The 17858-nt window shown below is 59.7% G+C and overlaps 1 protein-coding gene across 8 annotated transcripts in view; it reads right to left on the bottom strand.

Annotated features, from left to right (window-relative positions):
* Positions 1-17858, bottom strand: part of NAV1 (neuron navigator 1) — a 199133-nt gene that overhangs the window by 17760 nt on the left and 163515 nt on the right. For 6 of the 8 annotated variants that reach the window (XM_086342972.1, XM_086342975.1, XM_086342980.1 and 3 more), the window contains 11 exons: positions 9830-9968; positions 9107-9404; positions 7803-8496; positions 7167-7610; positions 6418-6459; positions 5774-5922; positions 4225-4395; positions 3309-3361; positions 2857-2880; positions 2674-2751; positions 8-91 (listed from right to left, as the gene is read on the bottom strand). In XM_086342972.1, coding sequence (XP_086199098.1) covers positions 8-91; positions 2674-2751; positions 2857-2880; positions 3309-3361; positions 4225-4395; positions 5774-5922; positions 6418-6459; positions 7167-7610; positions 7803-8496; positions 9107-9404; positions 9830-9968 — 2176 coding nt within the window. The remainder of the gene's footprint in view (positions 1-7; positions 92-2673; positions 2752-2856; positions 2881-3308; positions 3362-4224; positions 4396-5773; positions 5923-6417; positions 6460-7166; positions 7611-7802; positions 8497-9106; positions 9405-9829; positions 9969-17858) is intronic. The other 2 variants (XM_086342973.1, XM_086342979.1) reach the window with 1 other exon arrangement.

Below are 17858 nucleotides of genomic sequence, written 5' to 3'. Positions count from 1 at the left end.
GCCTCACCTTCTCCTCGGCGGTCTCGGCCAGGTGCCGCAGGCGGCAGGTCATGCTCACCAGGCTCTGCTCAAAGGCCGCCACCAGGTTGGCCTGAAAGAGATGGCATGGGACGCCTCAGGTGCTGGGGCGTGGGGGGCGGCTGGGTTGACTCTGGGGTTCTCAGGGAGGACCAGTGCATGGGACGCCTCAGGTGCTGGGGCGTGGGGGGCGGCTGGGCTGACTCTGGGGGTCTCAGGGAGGACCAGTGCCAACCAGCCTCGTGGCAGCCCTTAAACCTTGCTTCCCACTCTGGCCTGAAGACATGCCTGGGGCACAGACATCACCATGGTGGGGTGGGTCTCTGGAGGCATCTAGAGGCCCGGCTGTCCCCCGCCCCTGGGAAGCTGTCCCCTCTGGGGCCCTGGCTCTATTCGGTGTCATTCCTTGCCCAGAGCCCGCCACCCCCAGAACGGCCTGGACTTCTCCCCCAGCCCCGCGCCCCAGAGCCTCTGTTCTCGGTTCTCCCTGCTTTTCCCCCGACAGATGCAGCTCAAGGCCCTCGGGGCAATTCCGTGTCTGGCCGCTAGGTGTCAGGCCTGCTCCACGGGAGCGAGGGGTCCCCATGAGGACTTCGAGGCAGGGAGGGGTGAGGGGCCCACAAGGCAGAGAGGAGGGGGTCAGGCGGGGAGGGCAGAGCTCCAGCTCTGCCAGCTAGGGGGCTGGGGAAGTGGGAGCTGAGGCTGCGATCAGAGACGGCAGGCTCACGGAGGAGAGGGCAGGCTCACGGAGGAGAGGGCAGGCTCACGGAGGAGAGGGCAGGCTCACGGAGGAGAGGGCAGGCTCACGGAGGAGAGGGCAGGCTCACGGACGAGAAGGCCAGCCTTGGGGGGCGTCTAAGCCAACTGTGACCTGGGGAGGGAGCGGGGGACGCCCCTCGCAGAGCTCTGAGACCTGCGACCCGCTTCCTGTCGACCCGCTTCCTGTTGCCGACCCTAGGATTTGCCCCTGCCCTCAACAAGCCTGGAGGCCTCTCGGATCCAGGGAGCAGGGCCCCCGTGTGCTGGACTCCTGCCTTCCCGGCCCGGGGCCCCTCTTGCTTGGTGTCCACCTTCCTACCCATCTGTGGACACGGGTCCCCTCGCGAGAGGCCTTCAGACCCCAGCTCCTTGGGCCCACCCCAGCCTCTTTGGTCTGGGGCTCCCTCTCCTTGGGGGGTGCTGCTGCCCACCTCCACATTGTCCTCGCCCACTAGATGGCTCAGATGCCCTTGGCCAGGGCTCAGCTGGGGGCCCAGAGAAAGGCTGGTGAGAGGGAGGGCAAGGTGTCCAGACTGCCCCGTGTGGGCAGCTGGGGAGGCCTGGGAACAGGGCCCAAGGTCTGGAATCAGGACCTGAGGACCTTCCAGAGCGTTGGCGTCGCAGCTCCCACTGAGGGCAGGGCTCCGACCCTCGAGGCCAGGCTGCCTCCGATCCCCAGGAGAGTTGGATCTCTCTCAGCCAGGGGCACGTCCTGCTCTGAGAGTCACCCTCCAAGTCCACAATCCGGGCCCCCCCGGAGAGTGTGGCAGTGACAGGGTGCAGGGTCAACGGGTCAGACGCGCTCCTGCTCTTTGTCCCTGGGGCCCTCAGACAGGGACCCCCCGGGCCTGCGGGTGTGATGGCCTTGGCGGGCGTGGGGCGCGGTCCAAGTAGAGACGGGTCTTGTTTCTCTCACTATTTTGTGTCCCAGCTGCAGGGAAAGGCCTGCCAGGGGCTGCACACAAGCTGGTGAGGAAACACTGACCACTGGGAGCCTGGGGAGGGGAGACAGGGACCCGGGTGTGGGCAGGATGCAGCCGCAGGGACGTGCTGGGGACGCCCGAGCTCTCGGCGCGGTCTCAGTTCCATGGGAGACCCAGGCCGGACAGCTGGGCTCCCCCGGGAGGAAGGGGAGAGAAAAAACCAGCGGAAACTGCAGACACGGCCACTCTGTGCAAACACTTGGAAGGCTCCGTAGATCCGGCTCAGCTGTTGTTTACAGCTTTTGGGGGAAAATGGCTCTTATGTTCTCTGTTTGCAGCTTGGCCGCTGGGGAGACACTGCCGTGGCCTTGCTCGGGGCTGCTCTGTTTCTCCCCATCGTGCGGGGTGGAAAAACTGAGGCCACCAGAGACTCGGTCTAAGTGGGCGGACTCTGGCAGGCTGAGGGAAGGGATGAGAAGGCGGGTCCCCAGCAAAGCTCACGTCCTGAAGAGTTGAGGCCACTGTGGCCAGGGGTGGGGGCTGGCTCCTAAAGCCTCACCAGCTGGAGCTCCAGCACCCAGCCTGGGGCGGTGCAGGACAGGGTGTGAACAGACAGGGCACGCCCCAGGCGGGGCACAGGGCTCCCGGGAACCTCCGTTAATTCTGACCCATGACTAACCACCACTGTCTGAGCAAGGCTGCTTCCTCCTGCACACACAGCCACTGATACAATCCTTTCTCCAGCGAGTTCACAGGCATCACACGGGCACTCGTCCACGCCCGTGAGTTCGGGTGGGGGTGAAGTGGCTGTTTACAAACCCGCAGACTTGGGGGAGGAGAAGCCAGGCCCCAGTCCTCTGCGCCCGTGTAACTGAAGCCCAGGGGACACCCGGGGAGACCTTCTCTTCGGATGGACTTGTCCAACTGGGGCTCACACAGCTGCCACCACCCGGGCCCACCTCTGGGCACTCACATTGGCTGAGAGCTGAGAGGTCAAGGTGGCCACTTTCTCCTGGGACGACTCCAGTTCCCTGCGAAGCTTTCGGATTTGCTGTGGAGGGAGAGAGAGGCACACTCATGTTGGCAGAAGGGGTGGGAGGCGTGGGAGGAGGGGGTGCGGGGTGTTAGGAGGCAGAGGCAGAGGTGGGGACCCTACCTCAGACTGCATCCTCTCCTCAGCCTGGAGAAGGAGCCCAGAAGCGGGGGGAGAGAGAGGAGGTGGTTACACGGAGGAGAGAGCGCACAGACGCGCAGCGGCAGGAAGCGGGGTGCCAGGCCCTCACAGGCTCAGACCCCAGGCCAGCGTTTAGTCTCCTGCCAGAGCCGCGTCACCCGGGGGCCCAGAGGGAGCTGGCCTGAAGACTGACCTCGTCTCCACCGACCGCAGGACGGCCCAGCCCCGCCAGGAGCTGCCATCTCCACACACCCAGAGGGTCCCGGACGCTGGGGTTGCCCACCTGCCCTGCCTAGCACAGAACCCAAGACCAGGGCACCCTCTGTGTCGCAGAGTTGCTCCGGGACTGGCTGAGGCCAGAAGGGCCCGCCCAGTGCCCTGATGTTCAGGGGCTCCCACCCGGCCCCCCGCGGCACCGGGTCCAGGGTGCTTACTGAGGAGTATGTGGACGAGGCGCTGGAGGCCAAGGAGAGCACAGAGCCGTGAACTGCAAGAGAGGCAGTGCCAAGGGTTAACAGAGGGCTCGGGGACGCGGGGCGGCCAGCACAGGGCCCGGCGGCCTGGCCCAGCGAGGACTCCAGGCCCGCTCAGAACTGCTCTCCCCCTCCGGGGAGGCGGGGTGGCCAGCACAGGGCCCGGCGGCCTGGCCCAGCAAGGACTCCAGGCACGCTCAGAACGGGGTGGCCAGCACAGGGCCCGGCGGCCTGGCCCAGCCAAGGACTCCAGGCCCGCTCAGAACTGCTCTCCCCCTCCGAGGGTGGGGGCAGGAGAGGACATGCCCCCGCGGGACTCAGAGTCGCTGCACCAAAGCTGCTCAGAATGAAACATAATCCTGCCTGCGCCTCCTTTTCTCAGTGGGAGCCTTGTGGATGAGAAACCCTCAAGTGCAAGACACTCATTGTGACCCCGCGATCAGCACGGCAGCCCTACTGAGAGAACTGAATCAAGGCAGCTGTGGGAGCCCCGGGACGAGCGTCCTGAGGTCCCCAGGTCTCCCCGCTGGAAAGCCCAACTCCAGATTTGACCACACACCAGAGCGCGGCCCTGAAGCTGGTCTTCGGAATGCTCTGAAAAGAGGATGGAGAAGCCTGCTCTCTGAAGGGCTGGAGCACCAACCCCGCATCCCTGCCAGCTCCGTGTGGGGTGGTCCTGTCCTCTGACAGGGTGGGGGTGGGGGGACAGCCACTGCCCTGCCCACCCCCAAAGGCCCCGGCCCCGAGACCCTTCAAGGCCTGGGAGGAAGTGCGGAGATGGCCCGGGGGGATGTTCTGTGAGGGGCGGTGGAGGCAGGCGGGCCAGGGGACCGGTGGAGCAGGGATGAGCGTGAACCGCGCGGGCGTGAGGTCTCACCGTCGTCCGCAGGGTCTCGGAAGGATCCTGACCGGATCATCCCCTTGGGTCTCTCGGCCAGGGACAGGGTGCTCCCCGTTTGGGAGCCGCTGTACAGCTCGAAGGCCGTCTCGTGGGCGGGGATGCTGTTGGAGCGGGTGATTCTCGGCGTGGTGGCCGCGGTGGGGCTCACTGGAAGGACAGAGTGGGGCAGGCGTGGGGAGAGGCGATGGGGGGGCGGGAGAAGAGGCAGGGGCGTCAGCCTCGGTCCCAGGGCGCGGGGGGCAGAGGTGGAGGGGAGGAGGTCAGGAGAGGAGGAAGGCGTGTGTGCTGGGCTGGGTGTGGGGAGCAAGGCCTGGGGGGGCCCTGCGTCTGAACCAAGGGTTCAGAGCGCGGCCTGTGTGAAAGCCCGCCTGCCCTGGAGACAGGGCTGGGGGTCAGGCTGGGGGCCTGGCAGCTCTTCCAAAGCCTTTACCTCGCTCAGATGTGCCGATGAAAATGGGGCCCCGTGCTTCCCTAACACACAAAGGGTGGCCTGAGAGTTCAGAGCAAGACCCAGATCTGAGCGACGAGGAGAGTCAGCGAGGGGAGCCCCCAGTGGACACGCCGCTCCGGGTGGACCTCTGGGACACGGCGGCGCCTGGCCTCAGCCTGGCCTGGGGGTCAGAGCCCCGAGCACTTCAGAGGGCTGTGTAGCCAGCCTCTCGGCCTGCCCGCCCGGGGGGCTCCACAAAGACCCGGGCGGAAGACCTCAGCTCCCTCGGGGCCCCTCAGCCGTGAGGTGACTGACGACCACAGCTTGGCCGGCCCCTCACCGGGCGGCCCCTCTCCTATGTGGTCCCCGCTCTCCCATCAAGAGCCCTGCGGGGACTGGTTGACCTCTCCTCAGCCGGCTTCCCTCCTGTGGCAAGACGATCCCACCCTGGTCTGCTCAGAGGCCCGGTCGCCTACAGGTGCGTCCCAGGACCTCGGGCTGGGCCAGCTGCCTTCCTGCAGAGGCTGGCAGAGGAGGAAGCCGCAGGCCGGGCCGGGCGCCATCCCTGAGGGCCCCTGGCAGTCAGCTTCCAGGAGCCAGGGCCGTGAGCCCTGCCTGCGCCCCACCTGTCTCCAACCAGCCGCCCCCTGTGCTTACAAGCTTTCCCTTGCCCTCAAAGGCCAGAAGCGTGTGGCCAGCACGGGCTCACTCGGCCCTGCTCCCGGGGCAAGCCCAGCCCCAGTGGGGGCAGACCCCCTGCGCCCAGACGGTGCCCCTCCAGGCCCCCAGCAGCCTGGCATCGAGGGTGGCACACGGCGTGGGGGGCAGCTGCCTTCGGGCTTGAAGCACCGGTTTCTGCTCTTGGCCGCGGTTCACGGCCTTTCCAACACTCAGACTGCTGATGCTGCACCAGCTACACCGTGTCCCGGGGCCGCCTCTCAGCTCCAGGTCGCGGCGCGCTTGGCCTTCAGGCTCATACAGTGTGGGTGAATGCAGGCTCCGCGACCCAGTCCGCACAGGTGGACTCAGCGTGAGGCGGAAGCTGAGGCCCCCCGCCCTGCCCCCTGGGCGCACGGCGGTCCCCGTGGTGCTGACCAATGTTGGTGAGCTGGCCCTTGGCGCTCAGGGACATGGACAGCGCGGGTGGCGACGGCAGCTCCGACTGGTCGTCCGACTCGGGCAGCCCCGCCGCGGCGTGGGAGCGCCGCCGCTCCTTGGCCTCTTCCTGGGATGGCAGCTGGTACCTGAGGGCGGCAGGAGACAGCATGGCTGGGCGTCAGCCACCGGGGCTGGGGGCGGGCAGCGGCAGGAGCAGCCAGGCCGCCCTCAGGGGCAGTGGGAGCAGCGTCTGCCCCCCAGCGAGAGGGGCTGGGGGCCGGGGTGTCCCTGCAGGGCTCCCCAAGGCAGGGCCGAGGCGACAGAGCAGGTGCCAGGGCGCCCTCCCTGAGGCTCGGGACACAGCCCGGGGCTCCAGGCACGGGCTGCAGGGCCTGCTGCTGGGGGCAGAGCGACCCAAGGCCTGGGCCAGCACAGGCCAGCATGAGGTCCCGCGTGGAGACTCTCCCCCTGTCACCAGAGCAGTGCCCGGCTCCCAGTGGCGCTCGGGCAGGGTGAGCCTGGGAGTGGACCCCAGAGGAGGCGGGGGGTGGCACGCACGGCCGGGGCTGGCGCAAGCACGGTGGCTCACTCAGGCCAGGAGCCCCACGAGCAGGAAAGAAAACACACATGAGGTAAGTTACCTGAGCCCCTTCTTGGGGAGAGTGTTCCGATCCCGCTGATTACTGTGGGGGCAGAAAGAAAGCTCGTGGGTTCAGAGTTCAGGACCAGAGGCTTGACAGACACGAGACAGGGCCCCGGGCATCGCTGTGAGCCCCTTGGTTCCACAAGCACAGGGCAGGATGGCCCTGGCACCCCTCACGGTCTGAGAGAGAGTTCCGAGATGCTCCATGTTTTTCCCCGATGAGCTTTGTTTTTTGACCAGGGATTGAACCCACGCTCTTGGCAGTGAAAGCGTGGAGTGTAACCACTGGACCAGCAGGGAACTCTCTCTGACTTGCTTTTCAGAGATCACATTAGGGGGACATCCCTGGCAGTCCGGGGGTCTCTCTACACTCCCAGTGTGGGGAGCTCAGGTTCAGTTCCTGACCAGGGGGCAAAGGTCCTGCCCGCTGCAGAGCATGGCCAACGCAAGTAAATAAATACAGATAACTGTTCTCATAAGATGATACAATGGGACATGGAAAGCAGCATCTGACATTACAGGAGTGACTTAGGGCCAGGAAGGAGAAGATTCAGTCGACAGGTGAAACCCGCCAGAAGGTCCTGGAGAAGTCCGCCAGCATCTAAGGCCTGGCTTCCCATACAGGAGGTGAGAATCGGGATCAAAAGACAGAAATGAAAACCTGTTCATCCACAGTGCGAGGGGCAGACAGTCTTAACCACACAGACGCTGAAGCTCACGGAGTGGGAAGCTGACTTGGCTGCCTACCTGTCCAGCTGCCCAGCTCTGGGGCTTCCGCTCCAGGCCAGCTCCTCAGCGTCCTCTGCGGCGGGGGCGGTGGGGGGAGTGGGGCCACCGGGGGCAGGGGTGCCGCTGGGGAAGGCGCCTGGCAGGCTCATGGGCATCTGCAGGGACTCCATGCTCCGGTGCAGTCCCGAGAGCTTGGGGTACATGCGGGGCTCCTTGGGGACGCCGAAGCTGCTCATGAGCTCCAGGCCCTGCGAGAAGCTGGCCGAGTTGATGTTGAGGATGGGGGCTGGGCTGGGGGTGAAGCAGGAGGCGAGGGGGCCCCCGGCGGCCGGGCCCGGAGTGTGCAGGTCCGTGGCCTTGGGCGCGTGGGCGTCGCTGGACGCCGGCAGGTCCAGGCTGTTGGAGTTGACCTTGTCGAGGTTGGCGAGGGACGGCGGCTTGATGAAGCTCTTGGCTGCAGCCCTGAAGAAGCGAAGACAAGACAAACGTGTGGGCTCCAGGGTTAGGGAGGCAACGGGCAGCTGGAACCTGGGCCAAATCCTTGTCCTCTTCAGCGCTCTGGGGCTCTGAGCGCCCCTGAGACCAAGGAGGACCCTGACCTGGCATGGCGGCGCAGGCCACGGTGGGTGGGGTGGGCACACACAGAGGATGTACCTGAGTGGGGTGGGGGGCAGCTCTGCCAGCTTGGGGGCCGGGGCATGGCCCGCCTGGCTCCGGGGCGTGCTCTCAGGGGAGCCGACGCTCTTCAGGGACAGGCCGTCGGGGCCCAGCGCCTCGGCCTTGGCCTTGGCCTTCTCCTTCTCGCGATCCGTCTGGTTGACGGGGGCAGGGGCGGCCCGCCCGCCAGCCACTTTGGAGGGCTCCTTCAGCCTGGAGGGCGCCAGGCCCGCTGGCTTGCCACTGAGGAGGCTGGGGTCGATGCTGCTGCTCACGGGCCGGGGGCCGCCACGCCCGCCGGTCACGCTCATGGAGCTGGACTTAGCCGGCCGCGGCAGGCTGCGGTACTGGATGTTGGAGCGGGCGCCTGGGGCCAGGAACCCGGGCTCTGTGCTGTTGGACACGTCCAGGCTCGTCTTGCGCCCATTTGCCGGCTTCACGGGGATGCCTGAGGACTTCTGGGCCTTGCCGAGCGTGGCCGAGCCCCCGGTCTGCACGACGGTAGCCGTGCCCGTGGCAGGAGGGGGCTTCTTGTAGCCGAAGGACCCTGAGGTGGACGGGCGTGCGATGCCTGAGGGAGGCTTCTTGGCGTCGCCCAGGCGGTCGCGGCCGGCATCCGAGGAGGAGCGTTGCAGGCCCGCGCTCTTCACAGCCAACTTGGCCTTGGCGGCGGCCTTGCCCTCGGGTTTGCCTGTGGAGGGCGGGCGCTGTGAGCAGGGGAGGGCCAGCGTCTGCCCCCTGGGAGGAGGGGCACAGTGGGCTGGAGGGCCTAACTAGGGGCGATCGGGGACCCACGGGCCGAGGACCCTTCTGGGCAGGCCTCGCGTCCAGCTGTTCAATTTCTCTTGTTTTTTGGTGTTTTCCGCTCCCAGGCTAGGAGGTCCCAGTTTGGTTGAAATCTCAAGATGATCAAGAAGGGCACATGTCTCATAACAGGTCACCAAGGGCCCGCCCTGGGAGCAGCAGCACTCTGACGCTGCCAGTATCTCCCAGGATGCCACACGGGCCCCCGGGAGGTGTGAGGACATCACCCGAGATCCCAGGAGAGGAAATCACTGGGCAGTGTGGGAGGCGGGTCAGACCAGGCTCCCTCCTGCCCTATGTCTGGGTTCAGCCTTCTATGCAGGTGGAGCCCCTGCGCGCCCATCTGTCTTCCCTGACTCAGGACGGTCTGGAGACCCGCCGGGTGACGTGCCGAAGCTGCATGCAGGCTGCCCCCCCCACTTCAGGGGTTAAGGGCCCAGAGGACAGGAGCCACCAGGAAAGCAGGGCGCGGCCCTGGGCCCTGTCCCCGGGCTCACCTGCGACCTTGAGGGCGCTCTGGGCCGTGTGGGTGATGGGCGAGGTGACGGCCACGGGCGGGGTCTTGCCCTTCTTTAGGGACCCTGGGGGGCCCAGGCCGGCCGGCTTCTTCAGCTCCCCGGCCTTGGACGCGTCATCGCAGCTCTCAGGACGCTCCCGCCGCCACTTGGACGCCGCGGGCTCCATCTTCAGGCTGCCGCTGTCATACTCCAGCTTGCGGGGGGCCTTCTCCTCCGACTCGCTGAACCAGCTCAGCCCGCTCTCCGCCAGCGAGCGCTTCTCCGAGTCTGTGCGCAGCTGGAGGCGAGAGAGGGCAGGGTGGATGCTCAGCGGGACAGGGAGGGCAGGGACAGAGGGCGAACGGGTGCTGAGGGGGGCCCTCCTCTCCAGGGGGACTCGGGGACCCAGGCTTCCGCCTGCACCCCAGGCCGCTGGAGAGCACAGTGCTCACAGGCACCCTCCGAATGGGCGTGGGCACCAAACAGACCTGTCCCCAGGAGAGCAGATCACGCCCCAGGCGACTGCCTGGGCGCTACCGGTTCCTTCCCGCCAGCTCGAGGACTCGATCCCGTGCACGTGGGGACCAATTCCCCGGATTGGTACACGCAGTGTACATGCCACCTTGCCGCGTGCAGGGCACACGCCACCCCGCACACAGGCGCGCCCGGGTCTTCCCGTGGTAGGCCTGGAGAAGGTGGCCCCACGTCTGCACCGGCACCTACCACTATTGTTGAGTTCCTGCGAGACGCCGTGGGCGTGGTGGGCAGGGAGTTGAGTGAGGAGCTGGCGTTGAACTCTTCGGAGCTGAGGTTGTCGGAGGCATCACTGAGCCCACTGCTAATGGAGCTGCTCTCATCCCAGCTGCGGGCAGGAGAGAAAGGTGAGCAGTCAAGACAGAAGCCAGGGCGAGAACTAAAGCTCCCTTAAGGAGAGGACGGCTGCACTCCAGCATACAGACAGGCCACGAGCAGAGTCTGGGGTTAATCCTAGATTTGCCAGCAGTGCAAAGCATGAGTTAAACTTGCTTATATTAAACAACCTGGTGATGTCCTTCCACAAAAGGAAGGGACTGGCTTTATTTGTTTGTTTCCAAGGCAAAACAATCAACATCAACCAATATGACAGTAATCCAAGTCTATGCCCCAACCAGTTACGCTGAAGAAGCTGAAGTTGAACAGTTCTATGAAGACCTACAAGACCTTCTAGAACTAACACCCAAAAGAGATGTCCTTTTCATCACAGGGGACTGGAATGCAAAAGTAGGAAGTCAAGAGACACCGGGAGGAGTAACAGGCAAGTTTGGGCTTGGAGTACAAAATGAAGCAGGGCAAAGGCTAACAGAGTTTTGCCAAGAGAACGCACTGCTCATAGCAAACACCCTCTTCCAACAACACAAGAGAAGACTCTACACATGGGCATCACCAGATGGTCAATACCAAAATCAGATTGATTATATTCTTTGCAGCCAAAGATGGAGAAGCTCTATACAGTCAGCAGAAACAAGACCAGGAGCTGACTGTGGCTCAGATCATGAACTCCTTATTGCCAGATTCAGACTTAAATGGAAGAAAGTAGAGAAAACCACTAGATCATTCAGGTATGACCTAAATCAATCCCTTACGATTATACAGTGGAAGTGACAGATAGACTCAAGGGATTAGATTTGATAGACAGAGTGTCTGAAGAACTATGGATGGAGGCTCGTGACACTGTACAGGAGGCAGTGATCAAGACCATCCCCAAGAAAAAGAAATGCAAAGAGGCAAAATAATTGTCTGAGGAGGCCTTACAAATAGCTGAGAGAAGAAAAGACGTGAAAGGCAAAGGAGAAAAGGAAAGATATGCCCATGTGAATGCAGAGTTGCAAAGAGGAGCAAGGAGAAATAAAGCCTTCCTTAGTGATCAATGCAAAGAAACAGAGGAAAACAATAGAATAGGAAAGTCTAGAGATCTCTTCAAGAAAATCAGGGATACCAAGGGAGCATTTCATGCAGATGGGCACAATAAAGAACAGAAATGGTATGGACCTAACAGAAGCAGAAGATATGAAAAAGAGGTGGCAAGACTACACAGGAAAACTGTACAAAAAGATCTTTATGACCCAGATAACCACGATGGTGTAATCACTCACCTAGAGCCAGACATCCTAGAATGAGAAGTTAAGTGGGCCTTAGGAAGCATCACTACGGACAAAGCTAGTGGAGGTGATGGAATTCCAGTTGAGCTGTTTCCAATCCTGGAAGATGATGCTGTGAAAGTGCTGCACTCAATACGCCAGCAAATGTGGGAAACTCAGCAGTGGCCACAGGACTGGAAAAGGCAGTTTTCATTCCAATCCCAAAGAAAAGCAATGCCAAAGAATGCTCAAACTACTGCACAAGTGCACTCATCTCACACGCTAGTAAAGTAATGCTCAAAATGCTCCAAGCCAGGCTTCAACAGTACGTGAACTGTGAAGTTCCAGATGTTCAAGCTGGTTTTAGAAGAGGCAGAGGAATCAGAGATCAAATTGGCCACACCTGTTGGATCACTGAAAAAGCAAGACTGAATTCCAGAAAAACATCTACATCTGCTTTATCGACTATGCCAAAGCCTTTGACTGTGTGGATCACAATAAACTGTGGAAAATTCTTCAAGAGATGGGAATACCAGACCACCTGACCTGCCTCCTGAGAAATCTGTGTACAGGTCAAGAAGCAACAGTTAGAACTGGACATGGAACAACAGACTGGTTCCAAATCGGGAAAGGAGTAGGTCAAGTCTGTATATTGTCACCTGCTTATTTAACTTATATGCAGAGTACATCATTCTGCAAATCCCAGTACAAAATCCCAGGCTGGATGAAGCACAAGCTGGAATCAAGATTGCCAGGGGAAATATCAATAACCTCAGTTATGCAGATGACACCACACTTATGGCAGAAAGTGAAGAAGAGCCTCTTGAAGAAAGTGAAAGAGAGTGAAAAAGTTGGCTTGAAATTCAATATTTAGGAAACTAAGATCATGGCATCTGGTCTCATCACTCCATGGCAAATAGATGGGGAAACAGTGGAAACAGTGACAGACTTTATTTTGGGGGGCTCCAAAATCACTGCAGATGGTGACTATAGCCATGAAATTAAAAGATGCTTGCTCCTTGGAAGAAAAGCTATGACCAACCTAGACAGTATATTAAAAAGCAGAGACATTACTTTGCCAACAAAGGTCCGTCTAGTCAAAGTTATGGTTTGCCCAGTAGTCATGTATGGATGTGACAGGTGGACTATAAAGAAAGCTGAGTTCCGAAGAATTGATGCTTTTGAAGTGTGGTGTTGGAGAAGACTCTTGAGAGTCCCTTGGACAGCAAGGAGATCCAACCAGTCCATCTTAAAGGAAATCAGTCCTGATTATTCACTGGAAGGACTGATGCTGAAGCTGAAACTCCAATCTTTTGGCCACCTGATGTGAAGAACTTACACACTGGAAAAGACCCTGAAGCTGGGAAAGATAGAAGGCGGGAGGAGAAGGGAACGGGAGAGGATGAGATGGTTGGATGGCATCACTGACTCGATGGACACGAGTCTCAGCAAGCTCCGGGAGTTGGTGATGGACAGGGAAGACTGGCGTGCTGCAGTCCATGGAGTCGCAAAGAGTCGGACACGACTGAGCGACTGAACTGAACCGAACTTTATCTGGCCAAGGAGGATGTTCTATCTGCTTAGCAGAACAGTGTATTATAAAGACAAGGCAATTCTTTTATTGACCTAACCCTACATACCCATGTCCCCTCCAATCGTAAAATCACCATGTCTTTATTTTCAGATGTGTTCTTTTAGGCATTTCGTCTCCCTTTTCTAAAATTCTCTACACCTGGTAACAAGGGTAAAGGGACTGATCTTTTCAGAGTGGCTTAGACCCATCACTTCTCACGCCTCTCTTTACGGGCTTCACCCCGTTGTGAGACCAGGTCCCACTTCTCCACAGCAAGCCCTGCTGCTCTGGGTGTGGCGCCCGCTCTGGGTGCGGTGGCCAAGTGCAGGGCCACGTGCTGAGAGGTCCCCTTTTCCTGCCCGCAGCTCGGAGCACCAGACGGCTGTCAACGTCTGCCTAAGCGTCTTTCCATCGGCACCTGGCCCACACTCCCACAGAGCCGGGCCCAGCCTCAGCCACTCGCCTGCAGTGCCTTGGCTATTGATTTCTGCGTTTGACAAGTTTCACTGTCAGAGGTTTACTTTTAATATCTGAAATGCCTCCTGCCCCATTCACATCAGACTCCTCTTGTGCCATCCGAGATTGCTACCAGAGGCGTCTCTGTGTTCACACATTATTTTCAAAGCTCAAATTTCATCTTCTACAACCTTTCTTCAAACGTCCTGTTCTCCATGCCTTTCTCCTCTTCTATTTCTTCCTTCTGGACCCTAACGAGTTCTCCAGGTTCCTGTGAAACCTGAAGTCCCACTTTCAGTTCTGGAGGCTCAGACTGAATACGGACCTTTAGTGAGAGTGCAGTGCATGAACCCGTGTCGGTGGGAACCTCTAAACCCTCGTTCATCAGCTTTGCATGTGTGCTGAAGAGGCTGAAGATGTTTTCCATGAATCTGCTGGTTGCTGGAACACTGTTCCCTTTTGATTTATTTTGAGTTTCATCTCATGGAACAAAAATCAGACACACAAGGCATCTAAGGGCTTGGCCCAGACTTAGGCCGGTCTCCCTGTGATTTATTTGCTGGGAAGAGGAAAGTGGGTGGTTTAGACGTTTGGCTTGTTGTTCTGCAGGGATTGATCCAAGCACAGTGAGAAAGCAGAGAGCAGGGGCTTGGACCACACCGCAGAGCAAGCTCGGCTTCATCACCAGCAATCACGGCCATCATGAAACGACCATCCGCCTCTCCCCCCGAGTGGTGACGTATATTAAATCTCAAGCCTGTCCTGGGCTAAGGTAATCCCCCCACATTTGGAAGAGAAGAGACACTGAGGGGGAAAGATCAATACGGTTGTAACATCCCGTCGGCTCTCCTGGGTCAAGATGAGCTCTCTGGCAAGTACATACACACAATTCCCAGGGTGTTCTCTCAGGTCAAAGGCACAAGAAGTCTGTCCTTCCACTGAACCCTCCACCGAGATTAACTGGTGGTCCTTGAGGCTTCGCAGCAGAGAAAACTCTTACGGGCAATGAGGACTCTGCAGTCCACCAACGCCAAGAAACCTGCCCTTGCCCACTGTCGATGGAAAGCCCAAGGCTGTGATGGGGAAGGGGGGACACACGCTCCTCTTGGCTCCAAAGACGTCCCCTCCCGAGTCACAGGCCCTCCTCCGGTCGTGAGGCAGCACAAGCCCAGCTGTCGGGCAAGGCTTCCTGGACAAAGTCCTCTGTAGGTGCTGAAAAAAGGGAAATTCTGTGTTCATGACTGAAGGGGCAGGCATCTCCAGTGGAGAAATTAGACAAGTATCATATGATAGGCAAGGCTCGAATATCATGTAAAACTATCCAGGGAGAGAGGACAAGCGCCCCCTATCTGCGGTGACCGCAGGTAACGACTCCTTGTGCCCTCTACAGCGAAGCCCACACGGCCCCCTGCCGTCCCCCGCGGCCTGCAGCCCAACGCCCCAGCCTCGCGCGCCTGGCTCTCAGGGGGAGCTGCGGCCCGTCTGTGTTGGTTTCCTCTCGTGTTCCAGTGGTGTGCCTCTTGCAGCAGGTTCCTGGAAAAGCGTCCTCGGAAAGCAAGCTTTTTAAGATCTAACACATTACAAAATATTTTTCTCTTTCACGTGTGAGATTTTGGCTGGACGTTGAATTCCTAGCTGAAGATAATGTCCTCTCCAACCATGAGGGCCCTGCTCCACAGCCCGGCATCTGCTGCTGGTGTTCTGACTCCCAGTCCTTAAGGCTGCAGTCCGTTTCCCCTCTGGAAACACTCAGCACCTCCCCTGGTGTTCTGAGGCATTGAGGACGATGGGGCTGGTGAGGCCCTGTGTATGCGTGAGCTGGTGCCCCGCTGGGCCCCTAACACCTAGACACTCATGCCCTCAGCTCTGCGAAACTTTCTCCAGTTATTCCTTTGACGGTTTCTTCCACTTCCCAGCTCTCTCTCTAGACTGTTATCAGATGATAGATTCTAAGGTTACGATTCTGATTTTCTCTTATTTTCCATCACTACACACACACGTATGTATTTTAAACTCTACTCTTTGGGCAGTGGCCCCAGTTGCCTCCTTTAAGATTTCCATTTCTGCTATCGATATATTTCCATTTTATACAACAGCATTATCGGTCTTTCTCTCAAGGATCTCTTAACTCTCAGAGACACTCACTCGTCTGTCTGGAGGGGCAGGTCCACAAGCTCTCTGCCTAGTTCCTGGCTCCAAGTAGCTTTATTCCGTCTGTGCTGGTGAGACTTCTGGGAGCGCTGACGACCCATAGCTGATGCTCACCTGTAAGCCTGGCCCCACCCTGAGGTCTTTGGAAGCCCTGTGTTCACAGGGAGGGCCTGCCAATCGTCTCCACTTTCCCCATCTATCTGCCACGAAGTGATGGGACTGGATGCCATTCTCAGTGTTTCGAATGTTGAGTTTTAAGCCAGTTTTTTCACTCTCCTCTTTCAGCCTCATCAAGAGCCTCTTTAGTTCCTCTTCGCCTTCTGCCGTTAGAGTGGGATCATCTACAGGCTGTTGATATTTCTGAGGTTGTTGATATTCCTCCCTGCAATCTTGACTCCAGCTTGTCAGTCACCCAGCCTGGCGTTTCGCATTCTGCTTTCCATCTACACGTCCACACGACCGTCACTGACAACACTGGCATGCACGAGCGGTGTTCTCTTGTGCGTTTACACCAGTTCACAGCACTAACGTGGAGCCAAGCTTCCCCTCCGCGGCAGCTGCTCCAAGAGCGGCCACACATCACCTTTCTCACTCAGCCTGAGAGAAGCAGTGAATGCGTCTCAAGAAGCTCGGGAGGGACTGAGTCACACGGGAACCAGACCAGACAGCAGAGGCGACTCGAGGGCAGCCCCCAGCACGCTGGGGCAGCGCACGCCAGCTTGGCAGCTCCCTCTGCAGGGTGTTCACTTCCCAGTCACCCATCTCCTCAAACCCCTCCCCCTCCCCCGCCACAGCGTAAACTTCCCACCTCCTGTTTCCACCAGAAGAACGACTGTTTCTTCCTGTCTTCCTACCAACACCTTACTACAACTCCAACTCCTCCTCTGTGCTCGCCGCCCAGCCCAGCCCCCAGTCCCCAGACCACCGGCCTGTCTCCTTTTCTTCCTTTCCGTCTCTCTCGCTTTTGCTCCGGGTCAAAGCTGGACGTGCTCACACTCGAACCCCCGTGAAGGCCTCTACCCACCCCACTGTCTACCGAGCTCCCTCTTCCTGGGATACACCAAACAGCATCAGAAGAAGCCTGACAGCCTTTCCAACACCTCCATTAGCTCCTCGCTGCTGAGACAATTGACTCAAACCCTGCATCCATGAACACGCGTGTACTGTATGATTAAGAACACAAACGTGGTGGCCGGACTCTCTGAATTCAAGTCCCATAAACTTTGCCCAGGGTTAAATTCGATGTCAACATGGTGAACACCAGGGAGTCACATCTACGGGGTGGCGTCAGCTGTGGGGAAGTTTGATGAAGACTGGAGAATCAGCTCACCACACAAGGAGGGGAAAGATGAAATGAGACAGGAAATCAGAAGAGAGGAGACAGAGAGCAGGGCGGCTTCATTCTCCACGCACACCCGGGAACGTGACGTGGCTTCGCGGGACACGGGTGGATGGGGCGCTCGTCCCCTTGCCTGTGGGCCCCCCCTCTCACTCTACGGAAGCACAGACGTGCAGGAGGAGGCTCCTCACCACGTGCGTGACCTCTCTGCGAGGGTTCAGGAGTCCTGGCACCACCGTGGGCACCTGACGGGGGGTGCGCAGACCCGACCTGCCTGCACGGGTTTCTCCCAGTCCGCGGGGTGCAGCCAAGGCCCACGCCAAACACCAGCTTCATCCAGGCTCCCGTGGCCCTCCGCGCCACCCTCTCCCGTGTCTCCTCATCGCGTCTCGGGCTCTACTGGAGCGTCCGCCTTGCAGGCAGTCTCCCAAGGGGCAGGGCCGAGGTCTGGTGCCGCCGTGCCTCACAGTGTCTACGCAGCGGGAAGACCTGTGAAAGTGGGGCGCACATCCAGGGAAGCGGTTACAACCTCCCAGTGCCAGAGATCTGTTCTCTAAGAGTGACTGGCAGTTTGTTTCTGAAGGACCCTCGCTTCAGTGGGAATCGATAACCTTTCTCTCTGTAGAACTTCCAGATCTCCGCTTGAATTCTCGGTCTATACAAGCACATGATCCAGCCTGTCTACCGGATTCTTCAAAGTCCTTAGAAAAAGTACTCAACGACCCTCCTGCCAGCTTCAACACCGAGTCAGCTGTCGGTTCGCTGCGTCCATCGCACTCCCGCCCGTGACGCTTCCCGACTCTTCACGAGGCTCGTCACTGCTCTTCTGCGCCAGATGCTGCGTGTAGGCGCGTGGGAAGCGACACCTGGGAGTGGACGCCCGCGGAGCTGAGGGCAGAGTTGGTCTCCCCTGCGGTGGAGCCAAGTCTCGGCTCTGTGGTCACTTTGGTTAAAGTCGGTTCCGAACATCTCCGGGTCCGGATCAAGGCTGCTCTTCCCGTGGGGCTGGGATGTGCCCGCGGTGACTCCAGCCCTCTCTGTGCCCTACAGCCTGGCTGCCCGCTTGCAGGGGCTGCCCCGGGTGCGAGAGGAGGGCCTTGCGCTTGTGGGGGCCTC

This window comes from Bos grunniens, chromosome 16 (genome assembly GCF_055505025.1).
Source record: "Bos grunniens cultivar Pamir isolate PY7600 chromosome 16, Bosgru_T2T1.0, whole genome shotgun sequence".
NCBI classification, from domain to species: Eukaryota; Metazoa; Chordata; class Mammalia; order Artiodactyla; family Bovidae; genus Bos; species Bos grunniens.
Note: the sequence above shows the minus strand (reverse complement) of the source record. Positions and strands in the feature narration are given on the sequence as shown.